The sequence below is a fragment of the Anomaloglossus baeobatrachus genome, chromosome 8, assembly GCF_048569485.1.
Source record: "Anomaloglossus baeobatrachus isolate aAnoBae1 chromosome 8, aAnoBae1.hap1, whole genome shotgun sequence".
In the NCBI taxonomy this organism is placed as follows: Eukaryota; Metazoa; Chordata; class Amphibia; order Anura; family Aromobatidae; genus Anomaloglossus; species Anomaloglossus baeobatrachus.
Genome location: NC_134360.1, coordinates 183,900,882 through 183,914,815, shown reverse-complemented (window position 1 = coordinate 183,914,815; position 13,934 = coordinate 183,900,882). Strand labels below are relative to the sequence as shown.

Here is a 13,934-nt window from a genome sequence, read left to right as displayed (position 1 = left end):
GCGTATTGCCACCGAATTGTCGGCTGCAACCGCCGTACGGCTCGCAGAGTCCAGGACAGCATTAATAGCGTAGGACGCAAATGCCGACGTTTGAGAGGTTATGGACGCCACCTGCGGCGCAGACGTACGTGTGAGTGCGTCAATTTGCGCCTGACCAGCTGAGATAGCTTGGAGTGCCCATACGGCTGCGAATGCCGGAGCAAAGGACGCGCCGATAGCTTCATAGATTGATCTCATTAGGAGTTCTATCTGTCTGTCCGTGGCATTTTTGAGCGTGGACCCGTCAGCCACTGTTATAAGACGTTTAGAGCCACGTCCGGACAGAGTCCTGGGTTGCGACCTCGGCCCCATCCTCTAGAGGGTCCTCAAGCTGAAACCCTTGAAGAAGTCGGGGAAGATTCCAAGCAAGGCTGCTTAGCCGGACTGGGACAGCGTTCGTGCCGGAGTACCCCACGTCATAACTAGAGGCCACCCCAGGAACACGCTTCGTCGCAGACCGACAGAGGCCTGGGGCGATCTCGCAGTGCCCGGGGCCTGTTTAAGGGACCGGTCTGGACTGCAAACTCCTAGTCTCTTAGCCGACCACTTGTCCATAGCCTGAGACATGGATAGGGAAAATGACCCAGAGAGTTTCTTAGCAAGCTGTAACTCTGTCCCTGCCGCTTGGACCGGGAATGCCGGCGAAGCTGTTATCTGTGCAGTGCCTGTAATATAGGCGCACAAGAGGTTAAAATAAGCCAGTGTTTTGGCACCCTTACTCTTTAAGAGCAGACAACAGCCTGTCGTCCGCAGAGTAATCAGTGAGGGTATACAGCCAAAAACAATAATGCTGCCGAACAGTGAAATCATATAGATAGGCACATATATATATATATATATATATATATATATATATATATATATATATATATATATATATATACACTGCGGCACCCAGGGGGTGACAACACCCTAGGAAGACCACCTTTGAAAAACTGCCCAGTGCTCAGCGAGGGGGAAGGAGGATAGCAACGTATGCTCCAGCCCTCCCTACGTTATGATGCAGGTGTCTGCAGGAATCCGGTGGTCTATAGGGATCAGTGCGGGGGGGCGGAGGACAGCGAGGTGTGCTCCAGCCCTCACTGCCGGCAACCCACGGACCCTCCCGCCCCTCTCCCTGACTGGCAGGCTCAGGGGCGGGAGTGTTAACCCACTAGGCCGCAAAAGCCGGGGATTCAAGTAAAACCGCGGCCGGCAAACATGCATGGTCGGCGCGGTAGTCCCGGACAAAGAATGCCCACCGCAATCGCAGCTGCGTCTGAGGCCAAGGTGCTTCAGGCACCGTGCCAACGGGGACACAGAGTACCTGTAGCTGCAGGGTGTCCCTGACGATACTCCGTCTCCGGCAGGGTAGCCCTCAGATTCTCTGACCCGGATCTCCCTCAGCTGCAGACAGAATGTTGAAAAAACATGGCTGACGGCGTTCTCTGAGGAGGAGGGAGGCATGGGCGTGTTCACACAAAAGTGCGGGAATCTGGTGCCTCAGCGTGGGTAGTGAGGGGGCGGAGGACAGCTCAATGTACTACATCCCTCACTGTCGGCATCACACCGACCGTCCCGCCCTTTTTCCTGACTGGCAGGTCTGAGGGCGGGAGAATCCCATACTAGGCCGCAAAAAGCCGGGGATTAAAGTTGAAATTGCGGCCGACCGGCAGTGCACGGTCGGCGCGGTAGTCCCGGACCCACACGCACGCCGCAGTCGCTGCAGCGTCTGTGCCCAAGGTGCTTTATGCGCCGTCCCAACGGGGACACAGAGCACCCGGAACATGCGTTACTAGGCAGAAGCCGGAGACTAGAGTGTAAGCGCAGCCGGCCACAAGCGCGGTCCCGGCGCACTAACACGCCCAGCAGTGCTGCAGCGTGTACGACACAAGCGCGCCATGCGCCGTCCCCAAGGGGATACAGAGTACCTCGCAGTAGCAGGGCCATGTCCCTGATGATACTCAGCTCCTGTCCAGCAGATTCCCAGGGGCTGCGGAGGGAGCACGGTCCCAGTGTCTAGAGACCGATTATGGATCCCACTTCACCCAGAGCCCTGCAGGGATGGGGAAGGAAAAACAGCATGTGGGCTCCAGCCTCCGTACCCGCAATGGGTACCTCAACAACACCCGACCAGAGTGGGGTGAGAAGGGAGCATGCTGGGGGCCCTATATGGGCCCACTTTTCTTCCATCCGAAATAGTCAGCAGCTGCTGCTGACTAAGTTGTGGAGCTATGCTTGCATGTGTGCCTCCTTCGCACAAAGCTTAAAAACTGAGGAGCCCGTGATGCACGGGAGGGTGTATAGCAGAGGGGAGGGGCTTTACACTTTTAAGTGTAATACTTTGTGTGTCCTCCGGAGGCAGTAGCTATACACCAATTGTCAATTGTCTGGGTCTCCCAATGGAGCGACAAAGAAATCCATATTTGTTGGTATTCGTTAATAATTGTTTTTCTAATAACAGGTTTGTAAACTTCCGGGATAATCCTCTGGAGCTGGAGGTTTCACTACCCCCGAGTAAAGATGAAGAGGATGAGGAGAGAGAGCTGTTTGGATTACAGTTCATGCATGCCTATATTCAAGAGAGCAGAAATGCTGGGATATTGGGTAAGGTCCACACAGGTCTTATAGAAGGTGACGATATGTAAACGGCAACTGTATTTACACATTACGAAACCAAAAGGGAACTGCTCTATGTGGAAATATAAAACATATTACCACTTGAATATTAAATTGTACGTCTTAAGCCTGCTTTACATGTTACGATTCTGCATACGATATCGTATGCGATCGTAACCGGCCCCATCGTATGTGCGGCACGTTCAATTTGTTGAATGTGCCGCACAAACGATTAACCCCCGTCACACATACTTACCTTCCATACGACCTCGATGTGGGCAGCGAACGTCCACTTCCTGGAGTGGGACGTTCGGCGTCACAGCGACGTCACGCGGCAGCCGGCCAATAGAAGCGGAGGGGCTGAGCTGAGCGGGACATAAACATCCCGCCCACCTCCTTCCTTCCGCATTACCGCCCGGGAGCCGCAAGACGCAGGTAAGATCTGTTCATCGTTCCCGGGGTGTCACACACAGCGATGTGTGCTGCCCCGGGAACATTGAACAATCTGACGTTCAATTCATGAGAAATGAACGACGTGCGTGCGATGAACGTTTTACCATTCAATCGCAATCGCACGTAGCTGTTACACACTGCAATGTACCTTACGATGCCGGATGTGAGTCACTTACGACGTGACCCCGCCGACACATTGTAAGATACATTGCAGCGTGTAAAGCGTGCTTTCGACCTGACATTTACATAAATCCTGGAACCGGCGTCATAACCCTGGACTCAGAAGGTGGTGAGGAGCGGATGCAGAATTTGGATCAGGAACATATCTGAGAGATTGTGTCCTGGATAGTACAAAAAAAAAAAACCTGCCAGCACGACCAGTCGGAGCTTATACCTGGGTAAAAGATCACTGGTCCAGTCTCAAATTTGTCTGGACACCAAAATATATAACAAGGCAATGGTGCACATGATCTAAAAGCATGTGGAAATATTTAAACACATTTTAGAGCTATTCGCTAAATGTATGTCCATTGGAAGCTTAATGGGGTGGTTCACTACTCTGCCGTAGTGGCCACATCTCTGTAAAACTGATATGGGAATCTTTTCTAAACACCTTGATCAGCCATTTCTGCCTCTGAGTGGCTCTACTGTGGACCAATCATCCCTATGAAGTGACTCCCGGGGCTACGTGACCTCTGGAATCCAGTGATTTCACGTCAACTTCCAGTTCATCTAACATCATCGCGGCCGGCCCGTCTTCCGTGAGTGACTGGGCTGTGGGTGGCGCACGCGCTCTCCTTCACTGCATAGTGTTGCAAGCAGGGAGATGCTGGTCTGTGATGAGCGGTGAATCCCTGCCCACAGCCCAGTCACTCAGGGAGACTGGGCCCGCCTTGATGATGTCAGGTCAACTTCCAGTTGACCTGACATCACCAGATCTCAGAGGTCTCGGAGCTCGAGGGTCACCTGATAGGGATGAGCAGTCAACAATAGTGCTACTCACAGGCAGAATTGGCTGATCAAGGTATTTAGAAAAAGTCTTCCCTATCAGTTTTACACAGATGTGGTCACTATTGCAGAGTAGTGAACCATCTCTTTAATGATATTTCACCAAGACAGCCACAAGAAATCCATATTTTGCACAAAATTTTATCCTACGCAGATATGGGCAGCCTTGTCTGCCCTCAGATTATAAGCTCCCATAAACAACAAATTGCTTTCTGCTAAAAGAATAGCATGACAATGACTGGTAACGTGAAATATTTCATGTTGGACGAGTCTATGCATACGATGCAGTAAACAGTGTTTGGCTACAATTACCAGAAAAGTGTGAAACTCTGCATTATGCTGTATTTTCACCGTAATTAGAGCAATAAACTAAGATCTGACCCCACAGAATTGGTGGCCACATAGTGTAACAGAGAACTGTCACTTATCCCATCATATTGTGCATAATTCACAGCAACCAGTCAGAAGCTGTACTCAAAAACTGCATCACAGGGTCTGTGCCAAGTGTTAAAGTTATAGAAAAGGTGATAAATTACTGATTGCTGGGAGCCCGACTACTAAGGGCACAACCAATCCTGAGAATGGGGTTCTGCAGAGCCGTGTCTGGATAGCCCAAAGGTTGAGCTCCTCCACTCATTCTCCATTGTACTGCCTGAGAGAGCCCTGATTTTGCTACCACTGGAGGCCTCGGAGGTTGGACGACCAGCGATCAGTATGTTATCCCCGATATGGTGCACAATTTTATTTAATAATGATAATGTAATAAGTTAGAAAAATTCCTTTTAAATATTGGTGTAATTTGGAAGGGTCAAACATTTTAGAAAAACTTTCTATATTTCAGATATGGAAGATCTGAAGATGCTGTGAATTGCGATGGACAGGTTTGGTGAACTAATTACAAGCCTGGAGGAGTCGTAGATTATGGAGTCCTTGTTTTATTCCGTCTCCTTCTTTAGGAATTTTCAGCACTGAAGTTGGTGATACACAATAATTTTACTGGTGCCCAAAATATTTCAACGAATCCTTTTTTTACCGATAATATGTCCAACTTGTAGCTGCACTTCATGTTAAAAAAAAATAGGTAGACAAAATAAAATCTATTTGGGCAAATCAGGAGTTTACTTTATGTAGCAGAGGTAGGTACTGCCGTCAATAGGACGTTCTCTAATGATACCTCGGGCTCAGTATAATACTCTAAGTTGGCTTCATATCCCATATTTTTCAAGTAGTCCACACGCCCGCGATCTATTAGCAGTTTGCAAAGACGTCCTAAATGCTCTCGTTCCTCAACAGAAAGATGTAACCTGGTAAATAAAGAGAGGAAGCAATTATAGAGAAGATAGAGAATGATAGCTATGAGGAAAGCCCACACCATCGTGTCCTCACCCTTGCACAGACTCTGTGTTACAGTCATTATTCTTCTGGTCCATGTCGTGCTCTTCTATATCCTCAGACTTTCCATTTCCACTGGCCTCCTCTGTTGGAGATGGATTCCTGGCACCACACGTAGCCCAGCTGGACATTCGCTGGAAAAAGCCAAATTCCCGTTGCCCCAGACCGAGCTCTGCAAAAAAGTCTCTCCCCACATAATGCTGCCAATCACAGCGATGGTGGCAGCACAGGGCAATAACAATTCCCCGCACATTGCAGTGATCTGAGGGTTCAACATTCTCCATGTCCATCCTGAGACGCTTTGACTGCGGTTCTCTGTCTGAATTACTGCAACTGCGAACAAGACATCGAAGAGCCAAATCTGCAACATGTGAGAGGAAGACGACAGAAACTGAGAAATACACAACTGCAGTGATACGAGCCTTCCATATTGGCAGAGCTTTATGGCATGTGCAGACATAGTTCTTTGAGACTTTCAAAAGTATTAAAGGGAACTTGTGACTAGATTTGGCGACAATAAGTTGCGGTCTCAACCAGTAATCCCTTGTATACAGTATTCTAGAATACTGTATTCAAGAGTCCAGGCTGCTCTGTAGAACACAAAAAATATCTTTTATAATACTCACCTGGTGATGGGGAAGGGGGGTAGGGGCGGCCCGGTCCAATGGGTGTTGCTGGTCTCCAGTCTGGCGCCTCCTTTCTGCTGCATTCCCCGTCCTCCTTCCTCTGAGCCTTGTATGGATGACGCGACCTACATCATCCACGCAGGCCGGCATTGCTTTCCTGCACAGGCGCACTTTGATGTGTCTTGTTCAGGTTAGATCAAAGTACAGTAATGCGCAAGCGCGAGGAAAGGTAAAAAAAAAACTGTCCACACATGTGCACTACAATACTTTGATCTGCTCTGCTCAGGGCAGAATAAAGTACAACTGCGCAGGACCGCAATTGCATTCATTGTGGATGACGTAGGACGCACCATCCATACGAGGCTCAGAGGAAGGAGGACAGCAATCGAATTAGAGAGGAGGTGTCGAACAGGAGAGCAGTGACACCCATCGGACCAAATCGCCCCCTAGGTGACTATAATAAGTGTTTTGTACTTTCTACAGATCAGCCTGGGCTCTTGTATACAGCATATTAGAATCCTGTATATAAGGTCTCACTGATGGTGGCCGCAGCTTATATTCGCCAAATCTGGTGACAGGTTCCCTTTAAGCTTTTCAAGTGGAAATCACCAAAAGAATCTCTCCCACTATTTAGAAGAAGTTGTTTTGTTCCCTAATGTGGTCTTGAGTATTTCCTGAAGTGTTTTTTGCATTCTTTTGATTGGACAGTGCCTAGTATGGAGCGGGTTTAATCATAATCCGCTTTCTAGAAGTGACACCCGAAGTGGAAAAGAATATAAAGAACCTTATATTTATGAACAGTTAAGGGGATTACCATTGAAATAAGTGAGAAGAGTTTTAAGCCAATTTTTCCGCTCAAAAAAGCTCCTCACAAAACTTGTCTGCACACGGCCTTAGGATAAGTTCACACTGCATCTTTTTCTAAAAGTCAAAAATGTTAATTTTTTTTTAGCGGAAGAATCTCCCTTTCTCTGATGTTTTGTAATCCTGAAAAGTCTTTTCTTTCCTGCTTTTTAGATCTTTCCTGAGCATTTTTCAGTGTTCTTTTTTTTTCCAAGTGACTTTTGGCCGTTTTTTGACATCCTTAACCCCTTCAGCCCCCGGGTACTTTCCGTTTTTGCGTTTTTGTTTTTTGCTCCCCGTCTTCCGAGAGGCGTAACTTTTTTATTTTTCCATCAATCTTGCCATATGAGGGCTTGTTTTTTGCGGGACGAGTTGTACTTTTAAATGAAACCATAAGTTTTACCATATAGTGTACTGAAAAACGGCAAAAAAATTCCAAGTGCGGAAAAATTGCAAAAAAAGTGGGATCGTACAATAGTTTTTGGGATATGTTATTCACCGTGTTCACTATATGGTAAAACTGAGGTATCTATGTGATGCCTCAGGTCGGTGCGAGTTTGTAGACACCAAAGATGTATAGGTTTACTTGTATCTAAGGGGTTAAAAAAAATTCACAAGCTTGTCCAAAAAACGTGGCGCACGTTTTGCGCCATTTTCCAAAACCCGTAGCGTCCTCATTTTTCAGGATCTGAGGCTCAGTGATGGCTTATTTTTTGCGTCTCGACCTGACGTTAACGGTACCATTTTTGCGCAGATGCTACGTTTTGATCGCCTGTTATTGCATTTTGCGCAAAATTTGCGGCGACCAAAAAACGTAATTTTGGCGTTTGGAATTTTTTTGCCGCTACGCCGTTTACTGATCAGATTCATTGATTTTATATTTTGATAGATCGGGAATTTCTGAACGCGGCGATACCAAATATGTGTGTATTTTTTATTTTTTTAACCCTTTAATTTTCAATGGGGTGAAAGGGGGGTGATTTGAACTTTTAGGTTTTTTTATTTTTTTTTAATTTTTTAAAACTTTTTTTTTACTTTTTTTTTTTTACTAGTCCCCCTAGGGGGCTATAGCGATCAGCAATCCGATCGCTCTGCACTATCTGCAGATCTCAGCTACAGAGCTGAGAACTGCAGATTTGCTGCTTTACTTTCAATGCCGGCTGTATTCCGGCATTGAGAGGAAGTGACTCATGTTAGCTACAGGCGTCATAACATGACCCTGTGCTACCATGGCAACCACCCAAAGTCACGTGATCATGTCACGTGACTTCCGGTGGGGGCGGGGTAAGTGACTGTCATGGCGGCGCCCATATACATATCGCTGCCAAGATTTTGGCAGCGAAATGTAAGGGGTTAATGGCCGCGAGTGGAAGCGATTCCACCCGCGGCTAGCAGGCACACATGTCAGCTGTTGATAACAGCTGATATGTGCGCGGATCGCCGCCGCCTGCCGGCGGCAGGGGGCGGGGCTTACCGGCACACTATCCATGACGTACCCAGTACGTCATGGGTCGTTAAGGGCTTAAAGGCAATAAAAAAAAAAAAAATCACATTTTTTGAGGTTGAGATTATCTGCATCTCCCTTTGGGAGCTCACGGGGCTGCTGCAGCCAGACCAGGATCTTATGATCCAATTGATGCTAAACCAAGGGATTGGTGTATCACCGTTACTGTGATTACGGGACCTTCCGACTCAGAGGAGGAGCTGCTGCCTGACGCCGGTCCGGCGGCTGTGTGCTGGACGTGGGTGCACCGATCGTGTGAGCGGCCGCCTAAGCCAGGACTCCTGTGGGTCTAAGAGGACGGGATCCCCGTTGATGAGGAGCGGTGAACCCTCAATTCCTCTTCAGCACCTTTAACAGCGTTGTACCTGCTGTACAACATCATCAGGTGAGTGTGTATCTTACACCACTATTCATTGTGAAATTAAGGTTCCACACAGGAGCGCCCTCTTTATTTCTTTATTTCAAAATAAAGTGAAGCATCTTTTAGCCTTTCCATTGACTTGTCTTCTTCTTGAGTCTTCTTAGCAAAAAATGCCTGCATGCTGCACAGGTTACTTCTTTTGAAGGGAACCTGTCAGGTCCCTTATGTGTACTAACCTACAAGCAGAGTGATGTGTGGCCTAGTAACCCCTTCCTACCCATCCCTGTGTTGTAATATTGTGTAATATGAATTTATAAAAAGTTTTATAACTTACGTTTTCCCTATGTAAGTAAGCAGAGGGTCTAGTCCACTGAGCGTCGCTTCGCCCTGTGGGCATTTGCATGCTTTCCGTGGTATCACGCCCCAATGGGCATGATACCATGGATTTACATGGGTGATGTCACCGTCAGCTCCTGGAGATCCCGTGCATGCGCACTTACCATTTCCGCAGCCTTCTTATCCGGTCGGTTTCACAAGCGCATGATCAGAAGACTCCTGCAGTTCCGCACACTGTTCAGAGCGCGTCTGAAGCTGGCAAGCAAACACCTGGCTAAGAAGGCTGCGTGAATGATAAGGATCTCCAGGAGCTGACGGTGACGTTGCACATGTAAATCCATGGTATCACGCCCACGGGGGCGTGATACCACAGAAAGCATGTAAACGCCCATGGGGCGAAGCGACGCCCAAGGGACTAGACCAGGGGTGGGGAACCTTTTTTCTGTCGGGAGCCATTTGGAAATTTCTACCAACCTTCGGGGGCCGCACAAAATTATCAATGTTTAAATGACCCTGCTATATTGGGTGAAGCAATTAATTAACTGGGGGCATGGGGCTGGGGGCACAGACACCACTGGAGGGGCTGGGGGCACAGACACCACTGGAGGGGCTGGGGGCACAGACACCACTGGAGGGGCTGGGGGCACAGACACCACTGGAGGGGCTGGGGGCACAGACACCACTGGGGGGGAGGGGGCACAGACACCACTGGGGGGAGGGGGCCCAGACACCACTGGGGGGGAGGGGGCACAGACATCACTGGGGGGAGGGGGCACAGACATCACTGGGGGGAGGGGGCACAGACATCACTGGGGGGAGGGGGCACAGACATCACTGGGGGGAGGCACAGACATCACTGGGGGGAGGCACAGACATCACTGGGGGGAGGCACAGACATCACTCATCACTGGGGGGGCTGCACACAGGACTGGGGGGGGCTGCACACAGGACTGGGGGGGGCTGCACACAGGACTGTGGGGTGGGGGCTGCACACAGGACTGGGGTGGGGGCTGCACACAGGACTGGGGTGGGGGCTGCACACAGGACTGGGGTGGGGGCTGCACACAGGACTGGGGTGGGGACTGCACACAGGACTGGGGTGGGGACTGCACACAGGACTGGGGTGGGGGCTGCACACAGGACTGGGGTGGGGGCTGCACACAGGACTGGGGGGGTGCACACAGGACTGGGGGGGTGCACACAGGACTGGGGGGGTACACACAGGACTGGGGGGTGCACACAGGACTGGGGGGGTGCACACAGGACTGGGGGGGTGCACACAGGACTGGGGGGGTGCACACAGGACTGGGGGGGTGCACACAGGACTGGGGGGGTGCACACAGGACTGGGGGGGTGCACACAGGACTGGGGGGGTGCACACAGGACTGGGGGGGTGCACACAGGACTGGGGGGGTGCACACAGGACTGGGGGGGTGCACACAGGACTGGGGGGGGTACACACAGGACTGGGGGGTGCACACAGGACTGGGGGGGGGTGCACACAGGACTGGGGGGGTGCACACAGGACTGGGGGGGTGCACACAGGACTGGGGGGGGTGCACACAGGACTGGGGGGGTACACACAGGACTGGGGGGGTGCACACAGGACTGGGGGGTAGTGCACACAGGACTGGGGGGGTGCACACAGGACTGGGGGGGTACACACAGGACTGGGGGGGTACACACAGGACTGGGGGGGTGCACACAGGACTGGGGGGTGGTGCACACAGGACTGGGGGGGTGCACACAGGACTGGGGGGGTACACACAGGACTGGGGTGGTACACACAGGACTGGGGGGGTGCACACAGGACTGGGGGGTGGTGCACACAGGACTGGGGGGGTGCACACAGGACTGGGTGATGGGCTGCACATAGGATTGTGTGGGGGTGCACACAGGACATTGGGGGGCTGCACACAGGACATTGGGGGGCTGCACACAGGACTGGGGGAGGGGTGCACACAGGACATTGGGGGGCACACTGCGCTGAGACTTTCATGCAACTCTGGGGGAGAAGGTTTACAGAACTGGTGTGGGGAGGCACAAAGCATTGGGCAGGGCACATAGCAGCAGAGGGTCGGCGCTGGACTCACAGCAGCATTGCATTCACATCACCGGAGTGCAGGAGCTGGACACACTGCATCAGAAGGAGAAGGCAGGCACTGATCTCCGGAGGGCAGGGGGCGTGCACACAACGCTGGAAGCTGTGAGGCTGCTGTGGACCCACCCACAATTGGCACTGGCCAACGGGAGAACACATTGCAGCACAAACAGCAATGTGTGGATTTAAAGGGCCGGCGGCAGCAAGACCGCGGTGACAGCACCAGCACTGCCTCCCCCGGGAATCTGCCCGGGGGCCACATAAAAGGTCATGGCGGGCCGCAGGTTCCCCACCCCTGGACTAGACCCTCTGATCATTTACATAGGGATCACGCAAGTTATAAAACTTTTTTTATATATTCATATTACACAATATTACAACACATGGATGGGTAGGAAGGGGTTACTAGGCCACACATCACCCTGTTTATAGGTTAGAACGCATATGGGACCTGACAGGTTCCCTTTAAGAGCATGGCGACTGTAAAAGCTGGAATCATTTAAAAGAAGTGCAAAAACCTTAACATGTGTAGAGAATCAATAGGAGCATTCTTTTTATCATTTTATTAGCGTATTTTACGAGCAAAAATATATTGGAAAATTAAGCATTATGGACCTACCCTTCAAGTAATGGGAAAATACAGTGTCATCATTTTCACATGTCTTTACTTCCCCATATGCAAGATGTACTTGCTGTCAGTGAATGAAAACATTATCATTTCCATCCTAAAGCGAACACGGACCTAATACTACTCACAATTGTACCAGTTTTGGTAACCAGGACCAATATATTTTGCTTACACTAAAAGATTGTAGGAAACTGTCAGCAAAGAAATAAGTAATAGAGTAGAAACGCTTGTGCGATGGCTATCCCAATGCTTACGTACCTGTGCCAGCTCCACAGAGGTGCTTACCGACCCCAATGACCGGAAGACGTTTCTGAACAAGACTGGGGACTCGATCTAGAAATTGGAAAAACAAAAAGTTATATAGAATCTCATTATTGGTCCCTCTAATATTGAAAATACCCAACCAACCTATACACAGGTGCTGGATGTCAATATGGAGTCTCTCAAAAGTCGAATTCCTCTGTTTTCCATCTACCTGTTGACAAAACCACATCACATGAACTGTCTATCCATATTATCTGATCCTAGTGCACACAAGATTGCAGAAAATAAAGGGAAGTCTGATAAGCTCCACTGCCATCATTTGTACTCCAAATGGAGCTAAAGGCAGAGGGGAAAAGGCGGGGATTGGAAGCCATTTGCGTGCAATTTTTCTACTGGAAAGATAAATCCTCTAATAAACGGATTAGCAAAGTTTCAGAACTTTCCATGATTTATAACATTCAATAAACAGAACCTGTCGGCGTGATTTTGTAATGTAAAGGCATAGCCATAATAGTGATGCAATAATGAATAAATTGACATCTTTGGTGAAGAAATAAACTTTGTGGATCTTGTTAAATCATCATTTGAAATTTTTTGGTAATTACATTTTGGTGCACAGGGGCTGGACCATACACTGGATCTTCTCCTCCCTGTCTGTGATTCCCCAGCCCCTCCATCTGTCTCCTGTTTGAAATTTCACGCCACCTACGCCGTTAAACCAATATCTCAATCTGCACATGCACCACCTCTGACCCCACTTTATTGAAGACCATCTGTGAAGTTAAAGGAAACCAATCACCAGGATTTTCATATATAACCTATACTGACACCATCAGGCTGATTCTCTACATACCTGCAGTGGTCAGCTCGGATGTTTAGGTTTTGAAATCCAAGAACGTAAAGTTTATAAAATCATCAGCTTTTTGAGTGACAGCAGCTGAGGATCAGATAATATCTGGGGCGTATTCATACTGATCCCCTCCCCCTGTAAGAATTAGCATAAGTATTATACCATTACATGTAAAGCGTCATGGAATAAATGGCGCTATAATAATAAATAATAATAATAATACTACTATCGATTTTCTTTTTCACTTGCAGGACTTGAGCTGAGGTCATATCCATGTGACAAGAAGGGGCGGGGCCTCAGCCAACAGAAAATGTTGCTTCCTTGTATCAGCTTTGTTGTCTGAGGCCGCGCCCCTTCTGGTTACATGGGTATGACCTCACACAGGTCAAATCAAATATTAAATCGATGGTATAATACTTATGCTAATTCTAACAGGGGGAGTGGATAATTATGAATACCCCCCAGATATTATCTGATCCTCAGCTGCTGTCACTCAAGAAGCTGCTGATTTTATAAACTTTAGGTTTTGAAATCCAAGAAAGTAAACATCCTAGCTGACCACTACAAGTATGTAGAGAATCAGCCTGATAGTGCCAGTATAGCACTGGCTATAGGTTATATACGAAAATCCTGGTGATTGGTGCGCTTTAAACAGTGTGTGCTGCCCTCGCCAATGGTGGCTTGAAATTTCAAACAGGGGCAGGTCATTAAATCAGTGATCTGTCATTCAAACATCAGAGGAAGACAGAGGGGCCAAGGAATCACAGACAGGGAGGAAAAGACCCAGTGTACAGTCCGGCTCCTGTGCACCCAAATCTCATTAGAAAAAAAAACAAAAAACTTCAAATGCAAACAAGAATAAAGAGAATTTCTTCATCAAAGGTATCAATGTAATCAATATTGAAATGTCATTACAGCTATGTCTTTACTA

At 48.9% G+C, this 13,934-nt stretch overlaps 2 protein-coding genes across 2 annotated transcripts in view; one reads left to right on the top strand and one right to left on the bottom strand.

Moving 5' to 3' along the window:
- Positions 1–5,902, top strand: part of LRRC39 (leucine rich repeat containing 39) — a 59,622-nt gene extending 53,720 nt beyond the window's left edge. Inside the window, exons 8-9 of the mRNA XM_075322286.1 lie at positions 2,483–2,625; positions 4,940–5,902. Coding sequence (XP_075178401.1) covers positions 2,483–2,625; positions 4,940–4,965 — 169 coding nt within the window. The 3' untranslated portion in view covers positions 4,966–5,902. The remainder of the gene's footprint in view (positions 1–2,482; positions 2,626–4,939) is intronic.
- Positions 4,219–13,934, bottom strand: part of TRMT13 (tRNA methyltransferase 13) — a 55,032-nt gene continuing 45,316 nt past the window's right edge. The window contains exons 8-11 of the mRNA XM_075322127.1: positions 12,298–12,364; positions 12,148–12,222; positions 5,485–5,851; positions 4,219–5,402 (exon numbers count right to left, since the gene is read on the bottom strand). Coding sequence (XP_075178242.1) covers positions 5,222–5,402; positions 5,485–5,851; positions 12,148–12,222; positions 12,298–12,364 — 690 coding nt within the window. The 3' untranslated portion in view covers positions 4,219–5,221. The remainder of the gene's footprint in view (positions 5,403–5,484; positions 5,852–12,147; positions 12,223–12,297; positions 12,365–13,934) is intronic.